Here is a 25216-nt window from a genome sequence, read left to right on the forward strand (position 1 = left end):
TCAGCCGTGTTATATGTCAAAGTGTCCATGGGCAAGATACCGAATCCCTAATTGTCCCAATAAGAATGGCTGACTCCCTATTGGTGTGTATGTATGTATGAATGGGTAAGTGTGAAGCACATTGTAAACCGCTTTGGGAGGTCTCCGCTGACTTGAAAAGCGCTATATAAATGCAGACCATTTAAGACATGTGGTTTTTAGATCATTTTAAAATCACAAATATATTTGTGGATCTGAATAATACAGTATTTTGAAACACCTCCCTTTGTGTTGGGTAAAAATGACCTTAATATGTAGCTTACATTTTCAGTTGCAGGAAGTTATTCCCATTACAATTTATCACTGGGAAATACCTTAATTTATTACATGTCCCATTATTAGTAGAGAATATTACACAATCCTCCCACTGACACACATTGTGTCCTTTTGAGGAGTATCGTACACAAGCCCTATTGGGCGCAATCCATAGAGGGAGATGACGCTTTACAGGACAATGCCATACAAACTAATACCAGCTGCTGTTAATCGCAGTGAAAGGACAAAAAGGCAATGGCAAAGTGAAGCCACCAGAGAGCAGTGTCTGCGTCATTTTGAAGCAGACGAGAAAAATGGCAAAAATATCAAGCTTTTCCAGGCGCTTCACCCAAAATTCAATCACTTTTCTATCCTTGATAATAACATTAAAATTCAAGCACTTAAGAATTTCAAGCACCCGTATGAACGTTGACACACACACACAAACACACGCTGAAAAAAGGCAGAATTAGCCATATTTGTCCAGCTGAAGTCAAACAGCATTTACATTTATTAACTTATATGTCAAGACATTTCTTACATTCAACAGAAATTAACGCAAAGTTAAAATGGGGCCAGATATAACCTTTAAGACAAAATGATTGGAATTTCCTACAAGATGCATGACTCAATGTGGTACAAATACATTGTGTGTGATTGATACTTCGAGATGAACCTAATATGAACCGGAAAGCTACTTAAAGAGCCTCTCCCGGGTACGTTTTGAGTTGCTATGATGCTAAAGTACCGCTACCAATCGTTTTCTGTGGTCTTGCTTTTGGATTCGTTGAAAAAAAGAAAAACAGGAGGGAGTGTATAAAAAAAAAAAAGTTTTTTTCACAGATCAAATACCAGTCATTCAGCTCAGAGAATTACCAGTTGAATTACTGTTTTTATTTGTGTATAACACACTTTCTACCTAAAAAAGCTTAAAGTTTGGATGCGCGTTACACACCTATTATCGGCAGATATTGTTTGTGAGAGGATGACAATGAATTTGTCCCTTACACAACTTAGTATTCTAAGTTATGTTATTGTTATTGTAACATATGTTATTGTAACATGTTAAATGCACAAATGTAACATTGTTCTTTAGTACCATGATAAAATCATGAGATATCATAAATGACACTGCCTTTTCGTAGGTCATCTATACCACTGGGTGTCCAGTGATTAGAATTGAACGCTCTCAATGCTGTGACTTCCAAAAAAGTAACATTTTATACCGATTTCAGTTTAAAAATGAGGGGTTTGTCTTATACACAAATACGTTACTTTGATTTGAAAAGTCAAAATAATCTCACTTTAAGGCCTTTTAGTGTCATGCTGAAATGTCACTACAAAGAACAATAGAACCAATTTTCTAAAACAATTTGTATGGATTTTACAGAGGCCTATATTATTTTTTAACCGGGGGTGGGCAATCTACAGCCCAGGGGCCACATACAGCCAATCAGGCATTTCAATCTGGCCCGCCTAATGAAAATGGTAAAAATACAATGATAATATGCATAAAATTAAAAAAAGTAGAACTAATGAAAATGTTTCAATTTAGTATCATTCATGTACCAATGTCCCAAACATTAAAATACTTTACTTGCTATTTTCTTAATCATTTGTTTTATTTATAGATTTTTATCAAATTTAATGGGAAAAAAAAAACAGCAACTGAATTTTAATTCATAACTGATTCCGAACGTTTCAGAGGCAATTTGATGACATGGGATTATTAGACAAAAATAGGAATAAATTGTTGAATATGCTGTTGCTTTTAAAGGTGAATTCCCATATTTTTGTCTTTTTTTTGCCTGAATTGAATATGCAAAAAGAAAAAAAGCGAAAGGTACTTTTGAAATGGCCGTAATATGAAATTTTTTTTTTTCATTGCCGGTGTATGAAATTCAAGACTGTCTTGGTTGATCCCAAAAAATAAAACCAATATTGTTTTTCTTCCCTACCCTTTTGCTAATTGTAACTCAAAACGTTTGACCGCCCTGGTCCTCTGCAGTTTATTTGTATACCAAGAAGACTGAAATGTAAAAAAAACACGAATAAACAAATCAAAAAAATCCTCACATCTCATCAAATTCAACGATGAAGCAAATTGAAACAGTAAAACTGCTCAGAGAAACGTCTTGAGGGATAGAGTATCTATTTTGGACTTTATTATAGGGTTTGAGGAGGTATAAATTGTGGAGCCACAGATTGTGAAGGAGGGGGGAAAAAGGCCTCCCAAACCTCAGATTTTCAGCGGCGTCGGTCTCGGGTATCGCTGCAGCTCCTGGAGCGTCGCCCGGCCGGGGGACGTCCCGTCCGCCTTTCTTCTTCCCGTCTTCGCTCTCCTTCTTTGTTGCGGCCTCGTTCTTTGTCCCGCTCGACATCTTTGCCGGGCCCGGCGGTGACGCTACCTCTGCCTTCCTTTTCCCTCTCCTTCAGCCTCTCCTTCTTGCGCTCCTCTCGAACTTTTTCCTGCTCTTCCTGGAGCTCCTTGAGGCGCCGCTCTCGCTCCTTCTGCCGCTCGCTGCGCTCCAGCACCTTCTGTACAACCTGGTAAAGGGTAGTCAAGTCAATAAATATGATACGATTAAAAGCCTCACATTCACATTTAAGGAAGAAACTCAGCTGTGTTTTTGTACACACCACAGGTTTAAGCAGCCATAAAAATGAACTCTATCACATCCATTTCTTTATTCCCACTCAAAAAAAACCAGCTTTTTTGTTGTCTAGTACAAAAATGTAGCACAAACGTGCTGCGAACAAGAAACTTGTAGTCAGCACATGTCAATCTCAATTTGCACAGCAGTCAATATTTCAGGCACGATTATGGCTTAAAAAACGTCAGACATTGTGTGGAGGAAATACCACATTTATCTATTATTAACATGCAGCTCCCAATTGTCAAATAAAAATAAAATTTGACTTTTTCTCGGATCAAACTAAGCATTGAACGGCCAAGATTCAAATAATTAATTGACGACTATGAACGCAATACCAACATAAAATTTGTAATTTTTTGCTTTCATGTCATTTTAAGTCAGATTCATCATTGGTTACACTCAAGAATTGTTTGTTTTCCATGTATTTATAGTTTTCAGTGCGCCTTTTTTTCCTTCGTTCTCCAACATATGTCTCCAATACCGTGAATAAAAATTGTGCCTTAACGAGAGAACATTTAATGCGCGTTACACAACAAACAATTTAGTACTCCTGCACACGCGAAATACTATCTTTGCATCCAACCATGTCTAGAGTCAAGAATGCATTCACATTCACCAAGCATTCATTCCACTTCGCTCTTCCCAACCTGACACTGTACATTAAGCCCACAGCACAAAACAGGTGAGTTTCTGTGCCATGCAACCCATCATCAGCGGAGAGTTCCAACAGCATACATTGCGAACTACACTCATTTTAATTTAAACGCACCATCTCAATTGCTTGATTTACTCTGAATCATTTTCTCTTTAGATCAATACACTACAAAGGTGACCCTTTTATGACTTCAGAACGCTAAATTTCTCAAAAAAGGAGATTTTCATGCCTAATTGAATTGAAATTTTAAAACGCACAAATGAAACAAAAATCATTATAGATAAAACCTTGGAATCTTTTAGTGACTATCGGGGATATTTTTCCTTTCGGGACAAAAACAGACATCATATTAAGCTGTGTTGAATATGATAACTGTCAGCCCAATAGTTATTGTGTACCCCACCTTAGTTAGTAACTAGTGTCACCATGTATAATGACTTTTTTATATAGTAGTAGCAATACTTGGTCTCCTCCTTTATCACTTTGCCATATGCGCAAGGGATGGGTGAGCTTCAAATCAGTTGATGACAAAGCAAGCAGGCTGTTGTGATTGTACAGGCTTCTGAATTCAGTTCAGTACATAAAGGTTTCTTTTTGAGAATGTATTCGTCTGACTCCTGCGCATATGTTAATGCCAATTTAATTAATATTGACTAATGTGTTTTTTTAGATTGACAGTCGCAAACGAGTGTTTTCATTACGGCACAATGTGTTACTTTTCTCTCCTCAACATTTCATCGCTTATTCTGCCAAAATCATGATCAAGATAGAGACAGTGGGAATGTTCTTTGTCAATTTATGCGTGTCACTACTTTGATGACAAGGCATTTGGCTACGTAAGGGAGGCATAGTTGATCCCACCTCTTACCCAAGCTTTACTAATTTCTTCAATTTGACGTTTTGAGTTCTTGGCAAAAAAGATATCGGGACATCACTACACTCATGCCCTCATGTTTAACTGTAACGGTCTGATTCCCTTTGTCGGCACCAGTTCTAAAACAGAGGCTCGGCGCAAACTGAGGCAACTCGCCGGGGACGCGCAGTGCCGCCAGATGGGGCAGGGAGTGCCGACAGGTACTACAGCGAATGAGATCTGCAGAAAGGGCTGGGTGCAAGTCTGCGGTTACCGCAGACACACTTGCGACCGTACACCTCGCGGAAAAAAAAGCCGCTTGAGATTTTAAGCCGCAGTGTTTAAAATGTATGCAAAAAGAGCGGCTTAAAGTCCGTAATTTACGGTAGTAGTAATAGTAGTGACACGTTTTTTCCCCCTTCCTCAAACAAATGACTCAAATTTAAAAAACAGATCAACATTGAGGCCTCATTGACATACTTGCCCATGCATTGTATTTTTTATCATTAAATTAACAATTTAATATACAGAAAAAAGGAAAAAGAAGTTATATAAACATATGCGGAGAAATTTTACGGAACATACACCAACCTGTTCATCAGTGAGGGGAAGCCAGTATATACAAGGAGGTGCTTTGGTCTTGAGGAACAAGTCATCGAGAAGCTTTGCCGGAGGTTCGTCTGTCTTCTCTTGAAGGACAGAAAAACAAAGTGTTGCATAAGCTTTGCATGGCCAATCTGTACAATTGTACTTGTTCTTAGATATGACAATCTGAATGATTTTAAGCCTTATGGTGGCCCTTCAAAATAAGAGAATTCCTGAATGTACGAGTTCCCACTTTGTGCCACCAGCTTTTTGCCATTAGGCACTAGTGACATCTAGAGGTAGCTACTGCACATAATATATTTTAAACCTCCCTTTTTTCCCTTCAATTTTTGAGTTCTAAAAGAGAAGCAGAGGCTTGGTAGTGCTCTTTGGTGGGTCCCTTTTTTTCTCTGCATCCAGTGCGGGCGAGGCAGAACGCTCAGCACATTTGTTTAGAGCTGTTTTCACCAGTCCTGGTTGTTTTCATGTTGGTATTTGTGGGGACATTGGCATTTTTTTAGGGACAAAACAATGTTTGTTTGATATTGGTGGGAATACGTCCGCTCTGTCCATGCCATAAGTATGCCCTTGGTTTCAGTGTTTACTCTTTCAAAGGGTAAAAAATGCATTTTTGGCTGAATTTCTGGTGGCCAATTTATCAATCACTTTTAAAGTTTGCACAAGACAAGAAAGGACAAAAGTGATTTATCAACACATTGGAAACTTTTGACCTGAGGAATGTGCCTTTCAGCTCGCCTCAAGTCACATGGGATGTAGGAGGGGGACACGTTGTTCCCCTTTTCATTTTTCTTTGCTTGTGATAACAAATACCCAATTTTCTGGATTATAAGGCACCCAAACATTGGCCAGAAATTTCAACATGCACCAATGTGTTACCAAATTTGTAAAATGATTGATCAGTCGATCATTTTTATCACTGACCACTAAACCCGAACCAGCATGGACATGGATGCTTGCTCATAATTGGATGCAACGGGAATCGAACCCATAAGGGGACAAATAACTTCTTGAGTAACCCACCCTTTTTATCACTTTTTCTTTCTTTGCTCTTTGGCCTTTCTCGCCTCCGCCGCTCCCGGTCTCGTGATCTGGAACGGCGCTCGGCCCTCTCCGTGCCAGGTCGCGCAAACTCGCGGATCTTGTCACGGTCCCACTCGCGCTCCCCGCGAGCCCGTTCCCGCCGCTCCATTTGCCGCTGCCGTTCGGCCCACAGGTCCCGCACAGGTAACGGACCACGCTGTCGCTCTCGCTCCCTTTCCTTTTCCCGGTCCCGGTCACGCTCTCGGTCGCGCTCTCGCTCCTTGTCCCGCTCAGGTATGAGTGGAGGGGGCCGGCTTGTTGGCGGGGCAAGCAGGGGGACTTGCGGGTCGGGGCGATTTTGCTTCAGCAAACCTTTGTGAAAGTCGAGCTGCATGTGGGAGAACAGGGGAAATAAATGGGAGTGTAGCACTGTCAAAAAAATGGTTCTTGGTACTTCAACAAAGCTTGTAAACTTTACCTCATTCTGTTCGGAAAAATCCACTCTGAGCACTTTAGGATTACTCTGAGGCCATTTGACTCCATGAAGAGCTTCTCTGGTAGCCGCAGCTTCCTCTGTCGTAGCATACTAGCAAGTACAGAGGGAAGGGACGTATGTGAGGGTAACTTTGTTTAACATTGGATTAAACAAACTTGATCAACGTGTGGCAAACGGGACATTCCTGATAGGCACAGGTATGCAAGTTGTACCAGCTTTATGTTAGATCCAGTTACCCGTCTTGTCTTTTAATACGTTAACTTTTTCTTAGTATTTACTAGGGGTGCAAACGTGACTGTGGTATGGCAGCAGCATGGCAAAGGAGAGGAAATAACTGGCACAGGCGGTTAGGACTGCACAAAGCATCTTGGGCCACGCTCTCCCCGACTTGGAATTCATACATGCAGGGTGAGTCAAGAGGAGAGCAAAGGCCATCGCCACGGATCCCTGGCACCCGGGCCACAGACTATTTGTGCTACTTCCATCAGGAAAGCGGTATGGGAACATCTGTGCCAACACTAAAACACAGATACTATTTCTAAACAAGTGCAGTCAAGTCCGGATTTTTTTTTTGTAATTGAAGGTTAATGGACCAAATTACATTCAATTGTCATTGTTCCTCGTTGATTCAAGGACACTACAGCTACCTGACATTGACGCAAATGATACAGATCACAGACAGAGAAGTGTAACCATTTTAAAAGATAACCACTGCTGGTAAATTAAACTTGATTTGTGGGTGGGACATTCAAAATATTGTGAGTAAAGTACCTACAGTCAAAATCTTGCATTTTGCTTCGGTATTTATGAATAATGTTGGCAAAAACATGGACTAATTTATCTTGAAGACATGTTTCCAGACGCCATAGTGGTGTTTTTTATGCTTGCCATTTTCTTAAGTATTTACACAGAAAGATATTACAGGTACGATTTTTTTTTCCAGCCCCGCACCAGTTCTAAGCCACCTGCTAGGAGCCAGCTGAGGCGACAAGCTGTGAACGCGCCGCATTAAAGCGGGGCTTTAACAGGAAGGGCGCACGTCCGAAGTCGCCGCAGACACCCTTGCAATGATCCGCACCACGAAAAAAAGAGAGAAAACCCCACACCGTATTTAAAGTCGCTGTATTTAAAATGTAAGAGAAAAATTGAAAAAAGTAGCGGCTAGTGGTCCGCATTTAACGGTTCTTTGAAGGCAAAAGGTCAGTTCAGTTTTCTTTAGAGACTATTACTGTAATGTAAATTAGAACAACACTGTGGAAGCAACAGACAGTAGTATAGATATCACAAACTCCTTGCTCAAGGATAAACATAAAAAATTGAGTATAACAATCGGGGCTAACCGTTACAAAGCAGTGTGACTTGATCTTGTCGATCCAGAAGCCCTCCTCCACCATGGTACCAGTTTGTTTTAACAGCTCTTTAAGTTGGGGCAGTGTGAATGGCCGCACCTTAGAACAGACAAAATATATATTAAATATTGCTGTTTAAAAAACGCTCCATGATTGAGTTTCTTAATGTTGGGAAACCTACCAGGTTGGTCACATGGATGATTTTTGAAAGCTTGCCAAGAGGCGGTGAGGGCTGCCGCGTGGTTCGGATTGGGTCATCAATTGTGATAGAAACGCCGGAACGCTGCTGACTGATGGAGCGACGGACCAAACTGTCGTTGGGGGAAGCTAAGGAGGAGAAAAATGTGAGTGGAAAGTTAAGGGATTTAAGTGAAACATTCAAAGACTTCACCTTTTTTCAACTCTCCATCAGGTTTCTCTGGAGTTTTCTCAGGCAAAGTTTCCTCGGGTAAGTCTACAAGGGTCGGACGCGGGATTTCTTGATGCGCTACTTCCATGTTTTCATCTTCCTCCCCATTAACATTGTCCTGTCTATCACTTAGGACCACCTGAGAAAAACGCACAGATAGTCAAATCGTTGTATACTGTAATGTCAGTTGGAACCCTTACCTGTGTCACTGTTCGTCGGATCTTTAGACTGTCGTCATTGTCTTCCTGGCCGTTATCCTTAATCTCCTCATCTCCTGAGAGCTGCAGCTCTTCAGGGTGCAGGTCTACCACAGCCTCCTGGGCTATTTTGATGTCTGGAATTAAAGACTGTGGGACAGATACAGGGAAGTAATAAGAAAAGGAAAAATGTTACGGCCAGCAATTTGCTGTTTACTAATTAGAACAGTTGCATTCCTGAATATATACACTGGTACCTTTAAATACAAGCAACTAAAAACACTAAAATTTCTGTATAATTTTTTGGGGTAGTTATGCGTAGGAAAATACAGTTCACGAGCAGTCCCGGAGGCTTCCACAAGAGACAGTTCAAGACTGCCTGTTTTTCTTGACTGCTCACTGCCAGAATCAGCTTGTATAGTTTGCACATGCAAACTACAAAATAAAATTGTGCAATTAAAATGTTTCTTGATCGCATACTAGTCAACCACTGCTAGTTGCTCACCTTAATGATTGCAATTTTTCTTCCTAAATGATAACCAATCTTACAAACACAATGCAGAACCTACTCACAGCAAGGACTGTGTAGAATATTGCGACAATAATAATGTACTATGACGTCGTAGAAGGCGTATACAATTTCTCCCCAGTATATGATACGTGTAAGTCTAAAGTCTCTGTCAAACTACATAGTGTTTGATTACTGTTTGAATGTGTTTTTAGTGATCAGAAAGATGTGTTTTAAAGGCATTTTGGGTTCACTGTGATGTTATCGAGAGGTCGGGAACAGAACAACTAGTTTTTAAATAACTTGATATTGGGAGATTTACTCGGTACGTGAGCAATTCGAGCTAGGAACACGATCCTGGAAGGAATTAAGCTCGTATGAAGAGGTACCACTGTATATTTTTCGTTACCACCCTACCTTGAGCGAGTCAGTTGTGATGCTAATTGACGGTTTCTTGGCAGTGACTGAAGTGCTGGAGCCCCAACGCCTCTTCCTCACTGCTGCCGCTCCAGTGTCAGCATCTCCTCCTCCTCCTCCATTGGTGTCAACTGATGATGTCTTGTTGCCTGCGGGGAAGAGTCCAATCAATCACAAACCAGGGGGGAGACTATAGAAACCCAGGGCTGATCTCATTGCGTTTCACGTACTGGTCAGGGAGATCTTGCGTGCAGCAAAAGCTTTTGGAGTGGTACCCTAGAAAGAGAAAGAAAAAAAAAAGAACATACAGAAACCCCAAAAGGGGGGGAACGGGTAAGATGGGAACTCAAAACAGAATCCAGGATCAAACAAGCAAATGTGGTAACTGAAGTTTTTTGGGGGGTGTAAAAAAATGCCTGATGAGAACCCAGACATCTGTGTTCTGCCTCTGCTCAAGGACACAATTATATCTGTGGTTTATGTTAAATTACCTGTTGGAAAAAAACAGAAATGTGCACAATTGTGCAAATGTGTTTAGAAGATTGCATTTTCCTAGATTTAATTTAAAATATTGTTTCATTTTACATTCCGAATATGTCTTGAGTAATTCAAAAACGTGTCACAAGAAGTATTTAATTTAAAAATCAAATCATCAAATTTTGCATGTGTTCTTTAAAGCAGAGGCTGAAAACAGCCTTGGAGATTTGTCACAGGGATTGGCATATTTTAGAGTTTTAGCACTACTACGTGAGAAAGACTATCAAATTTAAAACGTCATAAAATTACAATGAGGAATATTAATTCCTCTAGCAATTAGACATTTTGAATGGTGAAAAGTGATTGCCTGGTAACATGACACCTGATTCCTTACTGGCTCGACTACGGCCCAACTGCACGACCCTGTGCACTGTATCTAGGCAACAAGGATCCAATCGGGGAAGACGGACGAGTGAGGGTATGCCTCGATTAGAATGTGCAGGAACTGATCACTGGGTGGAATTTGTATTGTTCATCAGCGAATGTTCAGAGTCACAATTGTATCCATGAAAGGGAAACAGGTGTGTCAAATTAATGTCCGCCATTCACAGGTGGAGTAAAAGTTCATTTTCAGTCTCTGGAATGTTTGCGATGCTCCTCAAAAAAAATAAAATAAAACCACAATTGGAAAGGTTGAAATGATGTAAAGAAAATAAATTGAGTTCTGAATTGTAATCCAGCAAACAGAATGTGGGAGACAGCTGCAGGCTGAAAGTTGTCATGGATGCAAAACGGCTTTTTTATAACAGCATTCAGTCCGATTTTAAACATCTTGGCATCGCGATCATTAAGTCCAGCCACAAACGAAATTTTCCCAGCTTTACGTTCATTGAGGGTCGTTGAAGCATCTTGTCTGATTGTAACTGGTCAATGAATTATTTCCATTCTGAAAGTGGGGAAAACTGTCCATATTTGAGGTGGTGTTTAAAGTTCAGCCCAGTTCCACATAACAAGCAGGCACAACTCGCGCCTGCTTGTCGACGTAAATCAGCACAGAAACTTTTAGTCCAGTCTACTCCAGTCCAGCAAGTAGCTCAGCTTCCAGCCCTCGGTGCAAGGTTACTTTGACAACCGGAGTGAGTAGTTGACATGGTTTCATCTGCATTTGCTGGCCCGATGTGCATTTTAGTTCATGGTGGTGGCTTGGACTTTACTCAGGGACACAAGAGGTGGCAGATTTTGGGCATAATTCAGGTCGCAGCGATGCATTCAGGCATATCGGAACAGGAGTTGAAGGAGGAGTAGGAGTGGAGGAGGTGGTGTTGTTGGAGGTGGTGATGGTGGTAGTAGTACGCAGCTTGTACCATTAAGAGCAATGGAAGAGGCATGGGCACCTTCATAACAAAGCAATCAATGTGGTTTTAAAACAACATTCACACCATAAATATATTTACGAGAGAAGCGTTCATGAGGGGATACAAAAGGCTTGAGAAGGAGAGAAGAAAAGAGGCAAAAAGAAGCCATGATGCATCACTACACACCCCAGCAATTGTTAAGGGCTTGATATATTACAGTTGAAAAATCAATTCTATTACCTCCCAATGTAAAAATCTGAAGTGCAACTTGAAGCAAATACCGGAGCACAATGCTACCTGACAAATAAGTCCTGCACTCATGACCCTTTAAGGATAATGCAAGTAATTAGTTGGGTTAAAACGAAATGAATTGCCACAGCAAAACTGGTAAAGAATTACCCAATAATACAGTGGCCCCTTTCTATGATTTATAAGTTACACAATAAAACAGCAATTTTCAAGCATATTTCAATATTTAAAAACGTCTACTTTCAATTATTAAAAAGTCCTCATGCTACAATCAAAAATTATTTTAAGAGTTAATACAACATGACTTCTTTAGTTTAGCGTGGCTCCTCATCACATGATAAATTCAAAAGATTAGCATCTAAGCTACAGAAATTTAGTGTGCATTTAAACAAATACAAAGACAACATACGCATCAATGAGAATTGTTATTGTCCATGTACAACTGTTGCTGCACTGATTTCTAAAAAAGGTCCTAACATTGCAATATCCAGTTCAGTTTGCTCATCGGTGTTGTGGTTTTGTAGAACACAAATTCACTACAAGGACAAGAGGACGGTGAATAAATTTTTTTTTTTTGTTTATTCTTATTTTATTTTAACTGTCTGAAGCATGCAACTCAATTAAAAATAACAAGTTTAAGAGATTTTTATTATTAAAAATAAGTTGGGGCACTTGTAAACCAAGGTACCACTGTAGTTGGGTTTCTCTTCAAGTTGTGTTGGTTTTAAGTCAGCCTTGCATCAGCTTGCCATGCTCGTTCATGAATGTGGATGCAAGGTTTTAGCGGGAATGCTCAATGCATGGCCCTCATGGCCACTTACCTCCTCCTGGTGGCCATCGCCATCCACGGACTCCGCAGCTGGTGCGGACTGGTGACCATCGCCGCTCTCCAAGCGAGGTTCCACCTCTGACGCAGGTGACTTACTGGGTTGTGACATCTCCCTATCAGAAGATAAGTAAAAAGGTCACGTGGTCAGATAATCATCTCCATTGGGGATGACTTATTCTCACTGACACGAGTCTCCAATCTTTTTCCAAGCAGAGCTACTTTTTGTTATTATGTGGCGCAAAGGGCGCCTACTGAGTTGTCTTTAGGGGGCACCATATTGGAGACCACTGCTCTAGAAGTTGTTTTCATTATAAATGATCACTGACACTTAAATTTTAAGACTGCATTGTACTGGGTGACTAAACACAGCCTTTAGTGGACTTGTGTGTCTGCATTTTGTTGCCTTCTTAGGCCTATATTGGTGATTTTTATTATCAGTGATGGGACTAGTAGTTATGAGGACATGTTGGTGGTCTGCTGTGTCTAAAACCTTTTTTTTTGTGAACATGTTTTTGGTTCACCCTGAACCTTAGTTGCAGTTAAGGTTGAAGATGGGATGAGGCAATCATTTGCGATGATTAAAATGGGTTTACACGAATTATGTGAAAGGAATTTCTTAATTGTAAAAAAAAACAAATGTGTGCGTTTTGGGACATTTACCCCCAGTATGCTTTCATGGAAACAGTGGAATTATAGTCAGGGTATGTCAATGGGTCAGGGCTTAAAAAGGTGAGAAGGGTGTTGCGAAAATACGACATATAAAAATATATGTATAATGCGCACCCCTACATTTTAATTAAAGAAGGGGTATAATCTTTTTTTTTTACTTTTAATCAGCTCAAACTAAGCATTGTCAATGACAAACATTGGTCAACTCATATGTCCATGAATAAAGTCTTTTTTTGGGACAAAATATACTATGTACACAATAACATCATAAAATTAACCATGTGTAAATTTTGTGTCCTTCAAATCCAATTCTCTGTGAGATAGACTAAGGAGCGGTGTCCCACGTCATGCTTTTTTTGCGTTTACATCTTTCAGGACGGCTTTCAGTTTTCTCCATTTTCTTAAATTTGTCTGAGAGTCGGGTCCCTGAATAAAAAAAATGATATGGGATAAAAGCAAATGCGTGTTACACACGAAAAAATACAGTAATCCCGTTCCCGCGAACTACAAGGATTTCAATTCAAATGCACCACCGCGAACACCCAGTTCACTCTGGGAAATCAGGTTTTCTACTTTGATCTATTTAATTTACTTAGGTCACTTTTTGTTCCTTCAATTGGCGAATTTCTCCTAATAGGTAAGATTTTCATACCTGAATATCAAACACTTGAATTTCAAAACTACATTGTTGGGAGTGAATAAGCACAGCCTTCAGTTGCCTTGTGTGCCTGTATGTGTAAAACCATATCCTATCTTAGGCCCATAACCAGGAATTTTAGTAGCATTGATTAGACCATTTCGGTTGTCGAGTGCGTACAAAACCCATTTTTAGTTTAGGTTGGAATTTGGTTGAAGTTAGGGTTGAAGGTCGGATCAGGTAATCGTTTGTTATGATAAGAGGGGTTGTAAAATGGGCTATGTCAATGGAATGTCTCAATCGGGTTAAAAAAAAAACCCTAATGTGCTAATGTACTTTCATGGCAACATATTGCATATATGAACATTACATTGTAGGTGGTACTATTTGGTGGGATTATATGAAACTGCAAGCTAAGTGTTCACTACTTCAAACAAAAGTCGCCATTCACACATGTTCCCCATGTATTACAACCACCACCCTGGGTCGCCGTAAACCCATCCTTACCCGTTTTTGTTAGCCTCGGATAGCATTTTGTCGCTCTGGAGAAAAAGACGCCCGGCGACAGAAACGAACCCAAATTTGGCCTAAACGTTCGTCCCAATATGCAGAATTCTCCCCCTAAACTGAGTGCCGTTGGAGGGGCTTCGATCACAGAGCAGCTAATTACTGCGTCGCAATCAAGGATGCAATGTGGGCATGCCAGCCATGTTGGCTAGCGAAAGCAACGCCAGGGTAAAAATCAAAACAAAAAAAACAAAGGGCAAGCCTAGTTATAGTGCGATTTCAAAGGAAAACAACTTAAAAATGGCGTTGGTAATACCTAATTATTAATACTAACAAACGGTAAAATGACTGATACCCTTATAAATCATTAAAGGCCGGGTGCTGCCATTAGCTACCAACGGAAATCACACCAAGATGTAACAGGAGAAATGAAGCCCCATTAGAAAGAAAGCTACAGCCAATCCAATGGTTTTGTCCCAATGGAGTGTCTCGCAACATGCCTGACGAGAAATACAACACAAGATAATCCACGACATTGTTATCCTGTATATTTTTAAATTTTCGGTTCTTGGGTTTTGTTTCATAAAATAAAACCCCAAACAAATGGAAGTAATTTTTCAAATAAGAATACGATAAGCAAAAGGTTTTGTTCAGGCGCATAGGCAATTACATCCTTTCGTCCATGTTGTAGTCTCCTCGCCTCCATTCTGGTTTCGTATTGTTGTTTGACTTTTCCACGTCAGTTTGATGTGTATTTGTTTGCTCAATAAATCATCGTTTTAAAAAGCTTTCATTTTCATAGATACACGGCACTGCAGGTTGTTAGTCATTACAGTACACAATGCACAAATTATTTTTTTTTATCCCCGTTTTCATAAGGAAAGTCACAGTTCGAGCACCCTTTCTCGTGGCCAAATTCAAGCACTTATGATCTTCAAAATCAATTTATCCAGTACCATTAAAAGAAAAAAACCCGGATTTGAATCATACATTTCACAGAGCCACAAATATATCTGCGATTTACATATGCAATGTTTAACCTTGTGTATGCATTTATCAGGACAGATGATTTTTAGATCTTGAGTAAATTGCGAATATGTTTTTGTGACAAATCTCTGCCCGTATAAGTGTTGGGTAAAATTTGCAGTCGCGGAAAGTTCTTCCTGTTACTATTTACCAGTGGGAAACACTACTTTTAATGACCCCAAATAAATGTCCATAATTAATGGGTAATCCTTGCACTCATACACATCGTATAGTGCCCTGTTCAAGTGTAGCATCAACCTGTCCTCTTGGACGAGACCCGTAGGGAGGGGCGATGGCGCTTCATAGGACAATACCGTACAAACTAATACCAGCTGCAGTTGACCACAAGGGCAGAAGAAATGCAATGGCAAAATGAAGCCACCAGAAAGCATTGCCGGCATCATTTATACGCAGACTTGAGAAACATGGCAACAATTTCAAGCACTTACAAGCACTTCACCCAAAATTCGAGAACTTTTCAATCCTTGAAAACCCGACATTAAAATTAAAGCATTTTTAAAGATTTTAAGCACATGATACAATACGTAGTTGTTATCTATTATTTTTGTTTTCTTGCTAGCGAGAAAATTTGTAGAGTATGGCATGAATGTATTTTAGAGCACCTCTGTAAATCGAACAGATTTTTTATAAACTGGAAACCAGGCATGAGGAAAAAAACCTTCTTGTGCATCCCACAAAACAATTGTATTCACAAGAGGCCTATAATAATTGATTTTTCTTACTGTATTTCTTTTGGTAACAGAATTAACAAAAAATAAGGTTGGGTAAAGTTATTTTAAAATATAGGATGTTTAGCAAAACACATAAAAAATATCTTGTCCAAATACCTGTGAAACCTCGAACATATGTATCAGGTGTCCCCAAATGTTTTCCTGTGATGACCACATACTTTTTTTCCTTCTCTGATGAGAGTCTGATTGTAACACAAAAAGTGTGACGATTGCAGGACTGCCTAAATTAATATATATAAAAACATATATTTTCCAGAAGGCCACAATCAAATAACCATCTCTAGATTCTTCACAGAAGAAAAGTCAGAAAGTAAATAATAACACTATTAAATGAATGACAACCAAATAACACTCTCTGGGTTCTCTCTGTTGTGCCGTAGCAGTCTTGTCTTAAAAAAAAGACAACAACTATGCTGATACTCCAAATGGTACAGGTACAGCTTAAGTTTTACTCTGAGTGCGCCTTTTTAGGCCTTTAGGATAAAATACCAGGTACTATTTTATTGGGTTAACAGTTCCAAGATCAGACTAGTTGTCGGAGTGTGCATTAGGCCACCATTAGTAGTATAAATGATTTGTGAGTCGATTTTATCTCATTTACCACACTATTTTTAGTCATGGTACCAGAGATGAATGTAAATTTGGTTGTGCATTTCACGTGTTACAATGACGATAAATTCTATTCTAGGCATCGTAAGTGACAAATTCATTGTCATTGTAACAAAAAATTAACATCCGTCTATGGTATTGTGACTAAAGATAGTGAGATAATGAAATAAAGACCAATGACTTTTCATGTGTCATCTATACCACTGGTAGCTCAGTGGTAAGAGGTCTGCTCCCACACTGCCTTGACCCAAGATTGAATTCCGCTACAACCAAAATTGTGCTTCCAAGCTTTGACACTTTTTTAGTTAAAAAAATGTGCCTCAAAATGCACTCTATTATTGTTCAAGAGCCAAACCAAATATGCCCTTATCCAGCCTGCTGGGCATAGTTTGGGGACTACTGATATACTCTCGGATGGGACATATGGCCAATTTGACTAAAGTGTTGCTGCAAACCTTTTCACGAGGTGTCCTTTTGATGTCTCGCTTCCCTTTGTCTCATCCGCATCTTGGGGTTGGTCAGCTCTCTGTTAGAAGATTGAACACAGAACATTCAAATGCAAATAAGGAATCCTTGCAAATACAGTACATGTCAATAACTACTACGCAGACGTTTCCAAGTCTTTGTTAACCATTGAGTGGTCATTATTTTAAGGACCATTTTTGTACCTTCTTATACAGCTTAAATGGAAAAATGAATAAAAAGAACATTTATTTTTTCTGCTGCTCGGAAAATTCTAGAAAAGTCATAATATTAAAAGTTAAATAAAATATATTTTAGGGGATTTTTTCAGGGTTTTTACATATTGCAGTGGCAGGCCATTTTGACACTACCATTGTCATACCAAACTACTATAATGTTATTCAAGGGTCAGGAACCATTTTGACCCTAAGAGCCATAAAAGAAAAAATATATTATATATATTTTTTAAGAGCCATACCATCTAGTTTAGGACAAATTTGAGAAAAACGATAACCCTGCTCTCCGGACAAAATCTAACTTTTCAGCGTGTTGTATCTCACTGTGTGACGTTTGATGATTTGAGAAAATCTATAAAATAAGAATAATGACAGTATTTTCAACTACTGTCCCTCCCGCAAGTACTTAGAATCGTTGAGGCTCATTTTGACTTTCGTTCCATAATTAATGGTTTGAAAGTGCTAGCAGAGTTCCTTTGTAAATAAATTAAAAAAATACTGTAAACAAGGATACAGACGACGCTGGGCAGAGAGAAGTGTGCTGTGTGCATAGCTCTGCCCACCCCTAAAGCTCACCCGATCAAATTGCTCTTATGCTTGGCTGGTGTTTCTGTCAACAGTTTTGCTGTGGATCTTTATCATTAAATGTCTCAAAATTGCATCTAAATTGTTTAATAAACTTCCATGCAACGGATTCCTTAGCAACGTGCAGCCAAAAGGGGGTCTGTTGGTGTGACACCTAGACTGTAAAGTGAAGTGGATAGTATGTCTTTTTATATACAGCATTAAACCAATCATACTAATAGCGCTATGTCAGCTATGCGTGCACTAAACCTGATTCCGCGCTTGATGGAATTGGAATGTTATAGATGAGACTTGCATGATCATAATTTTATCCCCAAGTCATATGTACTCATGAAAAGAGTTATAGGTTCCAGATCCCTGTTGTAATCCAATGAAACTGATAATATTTACAGCATACAAATAATTGATCTTCGTTTACCGTTACCATTAAAAGAGTCCTCTTTGACCTTACTCACTGACCTTTGACTTCTTCACACAACGCGACTGAACTCTGACAGATGACGATGATGATGATTTCGATGAAGAATCAGACTGTGTGTCCGAATCTGATGAGGAACCTGAGTCCCGACCCCCAGCCCTCGGCTGAGCCTTAGTCGTCTGCGTTTTCTCTGTGAGCTGTTTTTGTGCATTTCCGTCTTGTTTCTTCTGGTCCCCTGTCTCTTTTTCTTTCTTCTCATTGCCTTCTGAAGACACTCTGGTGTCCGCACTGGTCTGCTCCTCCTCCGTCTCCATTTTGTGCACCAGCAGCGAGAGCGGTCCACGTTTGCGCTTCAGAGGGGGTTCAGGACTGCTAGAGCGGGATCTTGAATCAGAGTCTCGGCTCTGTGACGTCTGAGCGGCAAGCGGCACATCGGCGGATTCCCCCTGCTTCTCGTCAGTGTCTGGCGGGCTCTGCTTTGGAGTGTCCGGAAGGGGAAATAAGTCAGGTGGTGGTGATGGAGGTGGCGTGGGATGGCGCAGCTGCATCAAATTTTGATCTGGCTGCGGCGGCGGCGGGATGTGTTGTGGCGGCTGTAGCTTACGTTTGGACCTTGCAGAACTGGCAGGCAGCTGTGGAGGCTGCGCAGCGGCCTGGCTGCATTTTTGTGCTCCACCGGGCCCGGGCCCCGGCCCCCAATCCTCATCCCCGCTTTCATCAATGTCGTCCTCGTCACTGTCCTCCTGGACCTTGCTTTCGGCTGAGACGCCGGCCGATCGGCTAAGGTGGAGAACCGAGTGAGCTGCCCCAGTTTCACTTGGCGCGACCCCCTCATTTTCTTGAGCTTTGGACATAGCCGGCGGCAGTCCTTGCCGGTCCGGTTGGCCCACAACGCGCACTGACAGGGAGGCCACAGCACGGGGAGGAGAGGGTGCCACTGGTTCCTTGTGGCCTGGAGGAAATGTAGTCTTCTGAGACTTAGCACTGGGAGGTTCTGGAGCATCCAGCTGACTGGAAGCACCAGTTGACCTACGCAAGATCACTCTTTCGCCCTTTCGAGGTCCTCCTTTCTCTGCCACAAGCTGATCCTAGTGTTGAAAAAATAAAAATAAAGTAATCACACATTCGCCCTACACACGAAAGCTCCCCGGTTCGAGACAGGATGGAAAACAGTTGTTTGTCTTGAAAGGGATTGCCGCCACCAAGCTGTACTTGACCAAGACACACCACAGGAAATGGTGCCCCTACAACACCCTAGTTGTTAAGGGATCCAACCAACCACCCCAAATTAAACTAGGGATGTCAAACTCTTTTTGGCTCTGTAGCCGGAGTCAGACTTTGTGTTCTAAGGCAGGCCAGGATCAGTAAATGAATGTTAACCTTCAAATTTTTAGCTTTGTTTTTCAATATTATGCTTTGCCATTCAGCCTACATTAGAAACCTACCCTACATATTATACTCATAGATAACAAGGGATATTTTCAAACTCAACATATTTATTCACAAAAAATGGGGAATTTCTTCAAAGTGTTTGTGATACGCACAGTAAAGAACCACAATTCCCAGCACAATGAAGTTCTTACTTTGCTGTCCACACAGTTGTCAGCGTGATAAAAATAAGAAACTATAAACATATATACATAAAAGAATATTCCAAATATTAAAAAGATAAAAATACACTTGAACCAACTCATCATGCTATACAAACTCAACACTGCCTTCTCGCGGAGGATTTGGTTAGCATTTATTTCGGCAATCATAACTTTTGATAGAAATGACCTATAGGCATGCTTCTTTTTTCGAGATACTCGGAAATTTATAGCGGAGCAAATTAAAGCATCCAACAAACCAGATTTGGTCCGCAGGCTGTACGTTTGACATTCCTGCATTCGTCTGACTATCCTAATTGATTAATGGAGTAGTTTCAAAAGCTTTGGAGAAATTATTTATTTTACATATATTGCAGTCGTCATTTTCCTAAATACACTCAAATATGTGGGATATTAAAGTATCAACTGTAGGCAAGAAATTAAGATGAATTATGAAAACGTGTAACACATTACATCAAACTTAATTAGCACATGAAAATTTGCAATTGCGATGAAGTAAGATTGTGACTATATTGTCAATGACATTTTCTTTGCAACTGCAGTGTACTATGTTGATAAAGAGGCTAAAATAGGATACAATAATAAAAAAAATACTGTATACATACAAATGGTAAAAGACTCTTTAGACATATTCTTTGTTGTTGTATATGTACCATACATCAAGGTGCAGCGGAGTGTAGGTAAGAAATAATATAACTGCAAAAACTAACTTTGATATGGCAGGGATGGCCACATACTTTTTTTTAAACTGATTTTCAACAATTGCAACAAACATTTATTCACGCTACATTTAAACCGAACCTTTACTTCGAAAGTATCTTTATTTTTCCTACTTTTAAATAGACTGTCAATGAGGTTCAAGCAGTATTTCTGTGAATTACAGAAATGTATTTTTGGGGAGATGAACAAGCCTTTTCAGGAAATGCATACTTAATTTTTATACAGGTGGCATTAGGTGTTAAGACTTTCCAAATCAGTGTACTGATGAAAACATGGAAGGAACACCAACCTCGTCTTGGGCACAGGATGAACTGTCGTTGTCTGACTGGTCTTCCTCTTCCTCTGTCGGGCAGAGAAAATATTTGTTTTTTTCTTTGTAAATTGTATTTCACATTCATTTTTCCTGACAGAGTCATGGTATGACAACTATGGGACTCGTTGCTGACATTAGTGTTCTCCTTAATTCAATAACAACCAATATTTAAGGCCACTAAAATGCAGCAATCTGTATTGCGCAGCATTTTTTCTTAATTCTGCATTACACAATATCAGCGAAGAAATCAAACAGTTGTTTTTTTAGTATAAGAAGTAATCTAAAAAAGCTAAATTCCATGAATCATCTCAACTAAAAAAGACAGTGGTGGATTTTCTAAAATGAGAAAGACTAAGATAGGTAAATAAAAGCAAAATAATTTGAATCAACGATACCCCAAAATAGGGAAGCTGAGCGATAAATTTTTGCAGCCCTACTCAATAGGAATAGATGCATTCTTAAAACTTATTAAAATGTTCGTATGGGTGATAGAAACGCTTGAATTTTCATGATGTGTGTCAAAGGATTCAAGAGTGCTAAAATTTTGAGTGAAATCTTAATGAAAAAACATACTGGGGGACTTGTAAGACATCTTGTGGGATTTGCACCTTGTCTGATACCTACGGCCATTAAAGCTAAAAGCACAATTGTCTTATACTCTACAACTGGAAACTTATTTGGAAGCATGTCATACCATCCTCAAGCTGGGCTCCTCTCTCCTGTCTATGACGCAGCAGTTCTTGCTGTTGGGCAAGATACTGTTGAATGAAGGTGTTCTGGCTCATCTCTTCCCCTATCTGTAACAAACAAAGTGAAGTTGAAGTTAAGACTTAAAGGTTGATGTCTGTGTATGAAGTTATGAAGCCGGGGGACTAAGATATTTTACCTGAGAGTTGGGCTGCCGTCCACCCTGAGAGGTAGATGACTTTTGCAGGTTCTCCAGCATCAGTGCCTGCACGTAACAGCAAAAGGGAATGAGAAGAAAAACTGGGAACACATTTTTTTCGATTTCATTATTTTACATCTATTGCCAAGCTTTATAATTTTATTTCATTGGCGATTTTACTTATTTTTTTGTTAGCAGAATAGTACCAAACTGTTGTATTGGGTTAAAATATAAGTTAGGAGAGATTACTGTTTTTTATGTGACGGTTTTATATTTAAGTATGTTATTTTAGGCGGCACGGCGGCTGAGTCGTTCCGAGGTCATGGGATCAAATCCAGCTACCAGCCTTTCCTGTGCAGAGTTTGCATGTTCTCCCCGTGCTTGAGTAGGTTTCCTCCGGGCACTCAGATTTCCTCCCACATTCCAAAAACATGCATGTCAGGTTACTTGGCCGGTCCAAATTGTCCCTAGGTGTGAATGAGCGATTGAGTTGTCTGTCTCTGTGTGCCCTACGACTGGCTGGCAACCAGTTCAGGGTGTCCCCTGCCCACTGCCTGAAGATAGCCGAGATGGGCTTCAGCCTGATTTGGCCGGCGGGCCTGGACTTTGACATAAGTACTGTATAGTAAGAGGAGGAAAAATTTTGCTGGTCCTCTAGGGCTCATATTGAATAATAATGTTGTAAGACTTAGATTTAAATTCTGAACAATTATTACTGGATTAGTCGTTGCACCGCTTTATCTTGTTTATTAAAGCTGTACAAAATTTGGAACTTTTTGTACTCGCTGCTGCCATCTCCTGACTTGTGTCATCATTGCAGCTTGAGCTCATTCATGACGAGTGCGCAAGTATGTGAATTACTTCTTCGTGCTCGAATATGCTCCTATATTCATCTTTCTTGGGGTTTGGGTTGGTGTTTGGACTGTACTCCACAAAGAAATCTTACTTTTGGCATTATCTTGCTACACAAACAAAGATACACAAAACAAGACCCATAAGTCAGGGCATCATATCACTCTCCGCACTCAAAGATTCCAACAAAAAGTGAAAACAAATACATTGTATCAATAAACATTTAAAATTATTCTTCAAAATGTCAATATCGCTGAAAAATGCCAATGATCACTAATATTCTTTCCTTTCCTAAGTAGCATTATTAAATGAGCTTCCATATTAAGGACTCCTTGGCAACATGCAGCCAAAACAGGGTGTGTTGGTGTGACACCTTATATTATCAGCATTGCTTAGGCTATGCACGCACCAATCTTGACTTTGAGATTATCAGAATTTGGAACACTACAGAGGAAATTTGCACGTGTAGCATAAGTCTCTGTAGTGCGAAGTGGAAGGAGAAGAGGACGACGAGGTGAGCGGAGAAGATGAGGTAAAATTTTGGACTATTTGATAAAGTTTCAGGAGCGAGCAGAGAGAGTGGGAAAGGTGAGATGGCACAACATTCATTTGGACAGGTAACTTAAAATTAGTTTTACCTAGTCATATCAGTATCAGAAATTATTTTCCCCCCATTTTATTAACACTCCACTTATTGAAACATAAATATTTTGTTTGTTTGTTGTACATGATTCAATTGTTTGTTTGTTTGTACATGATTCAGATTGAATCGTTTCTTGTACATGATTCAATTGTTTGTTTGTTTGTACATGATTCAAATTGAATCGTTTCTCCGGCGCCGTCACGAATGGCAGCCACTCCAGCAGCTCCCGTGTTATTTTCGATTGTTCTCAGTTATTTTCGATTGTTCTCAGCTTAGGGATGCTGCTGGAAAAGTGAATTTCCCTTCGGGGATGAATAAAGTATCTATCTATCTATCTATCTATCTATCTAGCTGTGCATAAATTAGAGCTTTACTACTCACGGCCACCATCTCCCAACTTGTGTCATCATTACAGCTTCTGTCAAGCTCCTTATGATGAGCGCTAGCATGCGCTCGAATAAACCTTTCATTTTTCATCTTTTTGGGGGTTTGGGTTGGCGTTTGGACTGCACGTGAAACATGCATTTTCTTACTTTCACCATGCTGCATCGATAAATGGGAACAAAAACAATCAAAAACGGGAACTCCCCCCCCCAACCCTCATTCCTCCGATCTAATGTGTTTCCGTCCCGAATAGCTGTCCTAAAATGAGGCTAAAAGCAGATAGGCGCGGTAGGGGAATGATTAGGGCTGTTTGAAATCAGTTGGTCATTGTTAATGCATACTTCGAGAAAAGATTTAACTTTTTTAAGGACACTTCAAACGACTGCTATACACGATACGCCGAGACAGGAGTTCGCTCCAAATTCGCTGTAATCGTATAAAAGGAAACTGCACCGTGAGACGAGAACTCACATGTCATGATCTGTGCAGAACTATAAACCCATTGCAGAAGCGGCGGTACTTTGTGTACATATGCAAAGCAAGCCCCAGGCCTTTATACGATCGAAGCACAAACAGTGTGGGCCTCCGCGATACGAATGGTGGATTTCTTTCAAAATGTAATGTTCATATTTTGTTCGACGGGCAGCACAAAAAAACGACTGTTCGCTCGCTTCCGCCTGCCCGAGGCCTCCGCTTGACAGGTGCACACTCCGACTGTGCAACACGGTGCCTGCCCCACAACTAGTTACCACTTCAGCGGGGTTAGCTGTTAGCTTAGCCGTTTGGCGACATCCACCATTACAGTTCAGCGTTCCGGAGTGATAGTGTGTTCCGTTGGTAACCGACGCCACTTGCTTGCGTCTTCCCGCTTCCGTGCCGTCAAATACCGTTAAGAACCTCCAGCCCCCCGCGTCTCCTCCCCCTCCCTTGATCAGTAAGCCTCCAGCCCGTAAACTTGTCCACACTTAACAGTACCACAAAAACAGTGAGTAAACTTACCCCCTTGAGTCGCTGTATGAGTTTGCTCTTCGCCCCGCTCTTGGACAGGTTTCTCTTCTCTAGCGCGGCTTTTAATTCGGCGACTCGCAAGGAGTGTAAAGGCTGTCCATCAAGCATAATATCCTCGTCCGCCATCTTGTCCAAAGTACTCCCGACAAGCGTCGTTTCGACTGGCGCTCGCCGTCAAACTTCGGCACTTTCCGGAAAAGATCGTCTCGGCCCAACTGACAGATCGAAAGGAAACCGGCGAGTTTCGTTAAGGTTCGGTAATTTCCGGAAAATCCGATAGAAAAGGTACCTAGTAAAAAAACAAGTTATATACCGGTACATAAAAAAAATCAACGTTTTTTCAAAGCAAAAAAAAGTAAAGAAAAAAAGACTAAAGTTGTAATGAAGACTGGCATTTGTGTACAGTGTTTTTACAGGAACAGTATTATTTAGAGCAGGGGTGTGCAGACTATATCCCGCGTGCCGCACGCGGTTCCGTCAGGTTTATAAATCCGGCACGCCAGACGAAAATGGTAAAAATATGATCAT

At 40.4% G+C, this 25216-nt stretch overlaps 1 protein-coding gene across 1 annotated transcript; it reads right to left on the reverse strand.

The window, feature by feature from the left end:
- Positions 1-772: 772 nt before the first annotated feature.
- acin1b (apoptotic chromatin condensation inducer 1b) lies at positions 773-24865 on the reverse strand. Its single transcript, XM_088348520.1, has 17 exons — positions 24680-24865; positions 21802-21867; positions 21610-21712; positions 20892-20944; positions 18314-19360; positions 17027-17097; positions 12364-12484; positions 9692-9737; positions 9462-9610; positions 8540-8686; positions 8322-8478; positions 8112-8257; positions 7922-8029; positions 6564-6671; positions 6086-6473; positions 5051-5148; positions 773-2841 (listed from the first exon to the last, which is right to left on the reverse strand). The coding sequence occupies exons 1-17, from the start codon at positions 24812-24814 to the stop codon at positions 2542-2544; spliced, it is 3243 nt and encodes a 1080-aa protein (XP_088204646.1). The 5' UTR covers positions 24815-24865; the 3' UTR covers positions 773-2541.
- Positions 24866-25216: the final 351 nt, after the last annotated feature.

Source organism: Urocampus carinirostris, chromosome 11, assembly GCF_059441175.1.
Source record: "Urocampus carinirostris isolate Australia breed hairy pipefish chromosome 11, RoL_Ucar_1.0, whole genome shotgun sequence".
NCBI classification, from domain to species: Eukaryota; Metazoa; Chordata; class Actinopteri; order Syngnathiformes; family Syngnathidae; genus Urocampus; species Urocampus carinirostris.

Coding starts and splice junctions, on each gene's coding strand:
- acin1b (XM_088348520.1), bottom strand. CDS start 24,814: ATGGCGGACGAGGATATTATGCTTGATGGACAGCCTTTACACTCCTTG. Junction 17,098..18,313: donor GTTGTGTGAAGAAGTCAAAG/GTCAGTGAGTAA, acceptor ATCTTCTAACAG/AGAGCTGACCAACCCCAAGA. Junction 8,258..8,321: donor TGATGGAGAGTTGAAAAAAG/GTGAAGTCTTTG, acceptor TCTCCTCCTTAG/CTTCCCCCAACGACAGTTTG.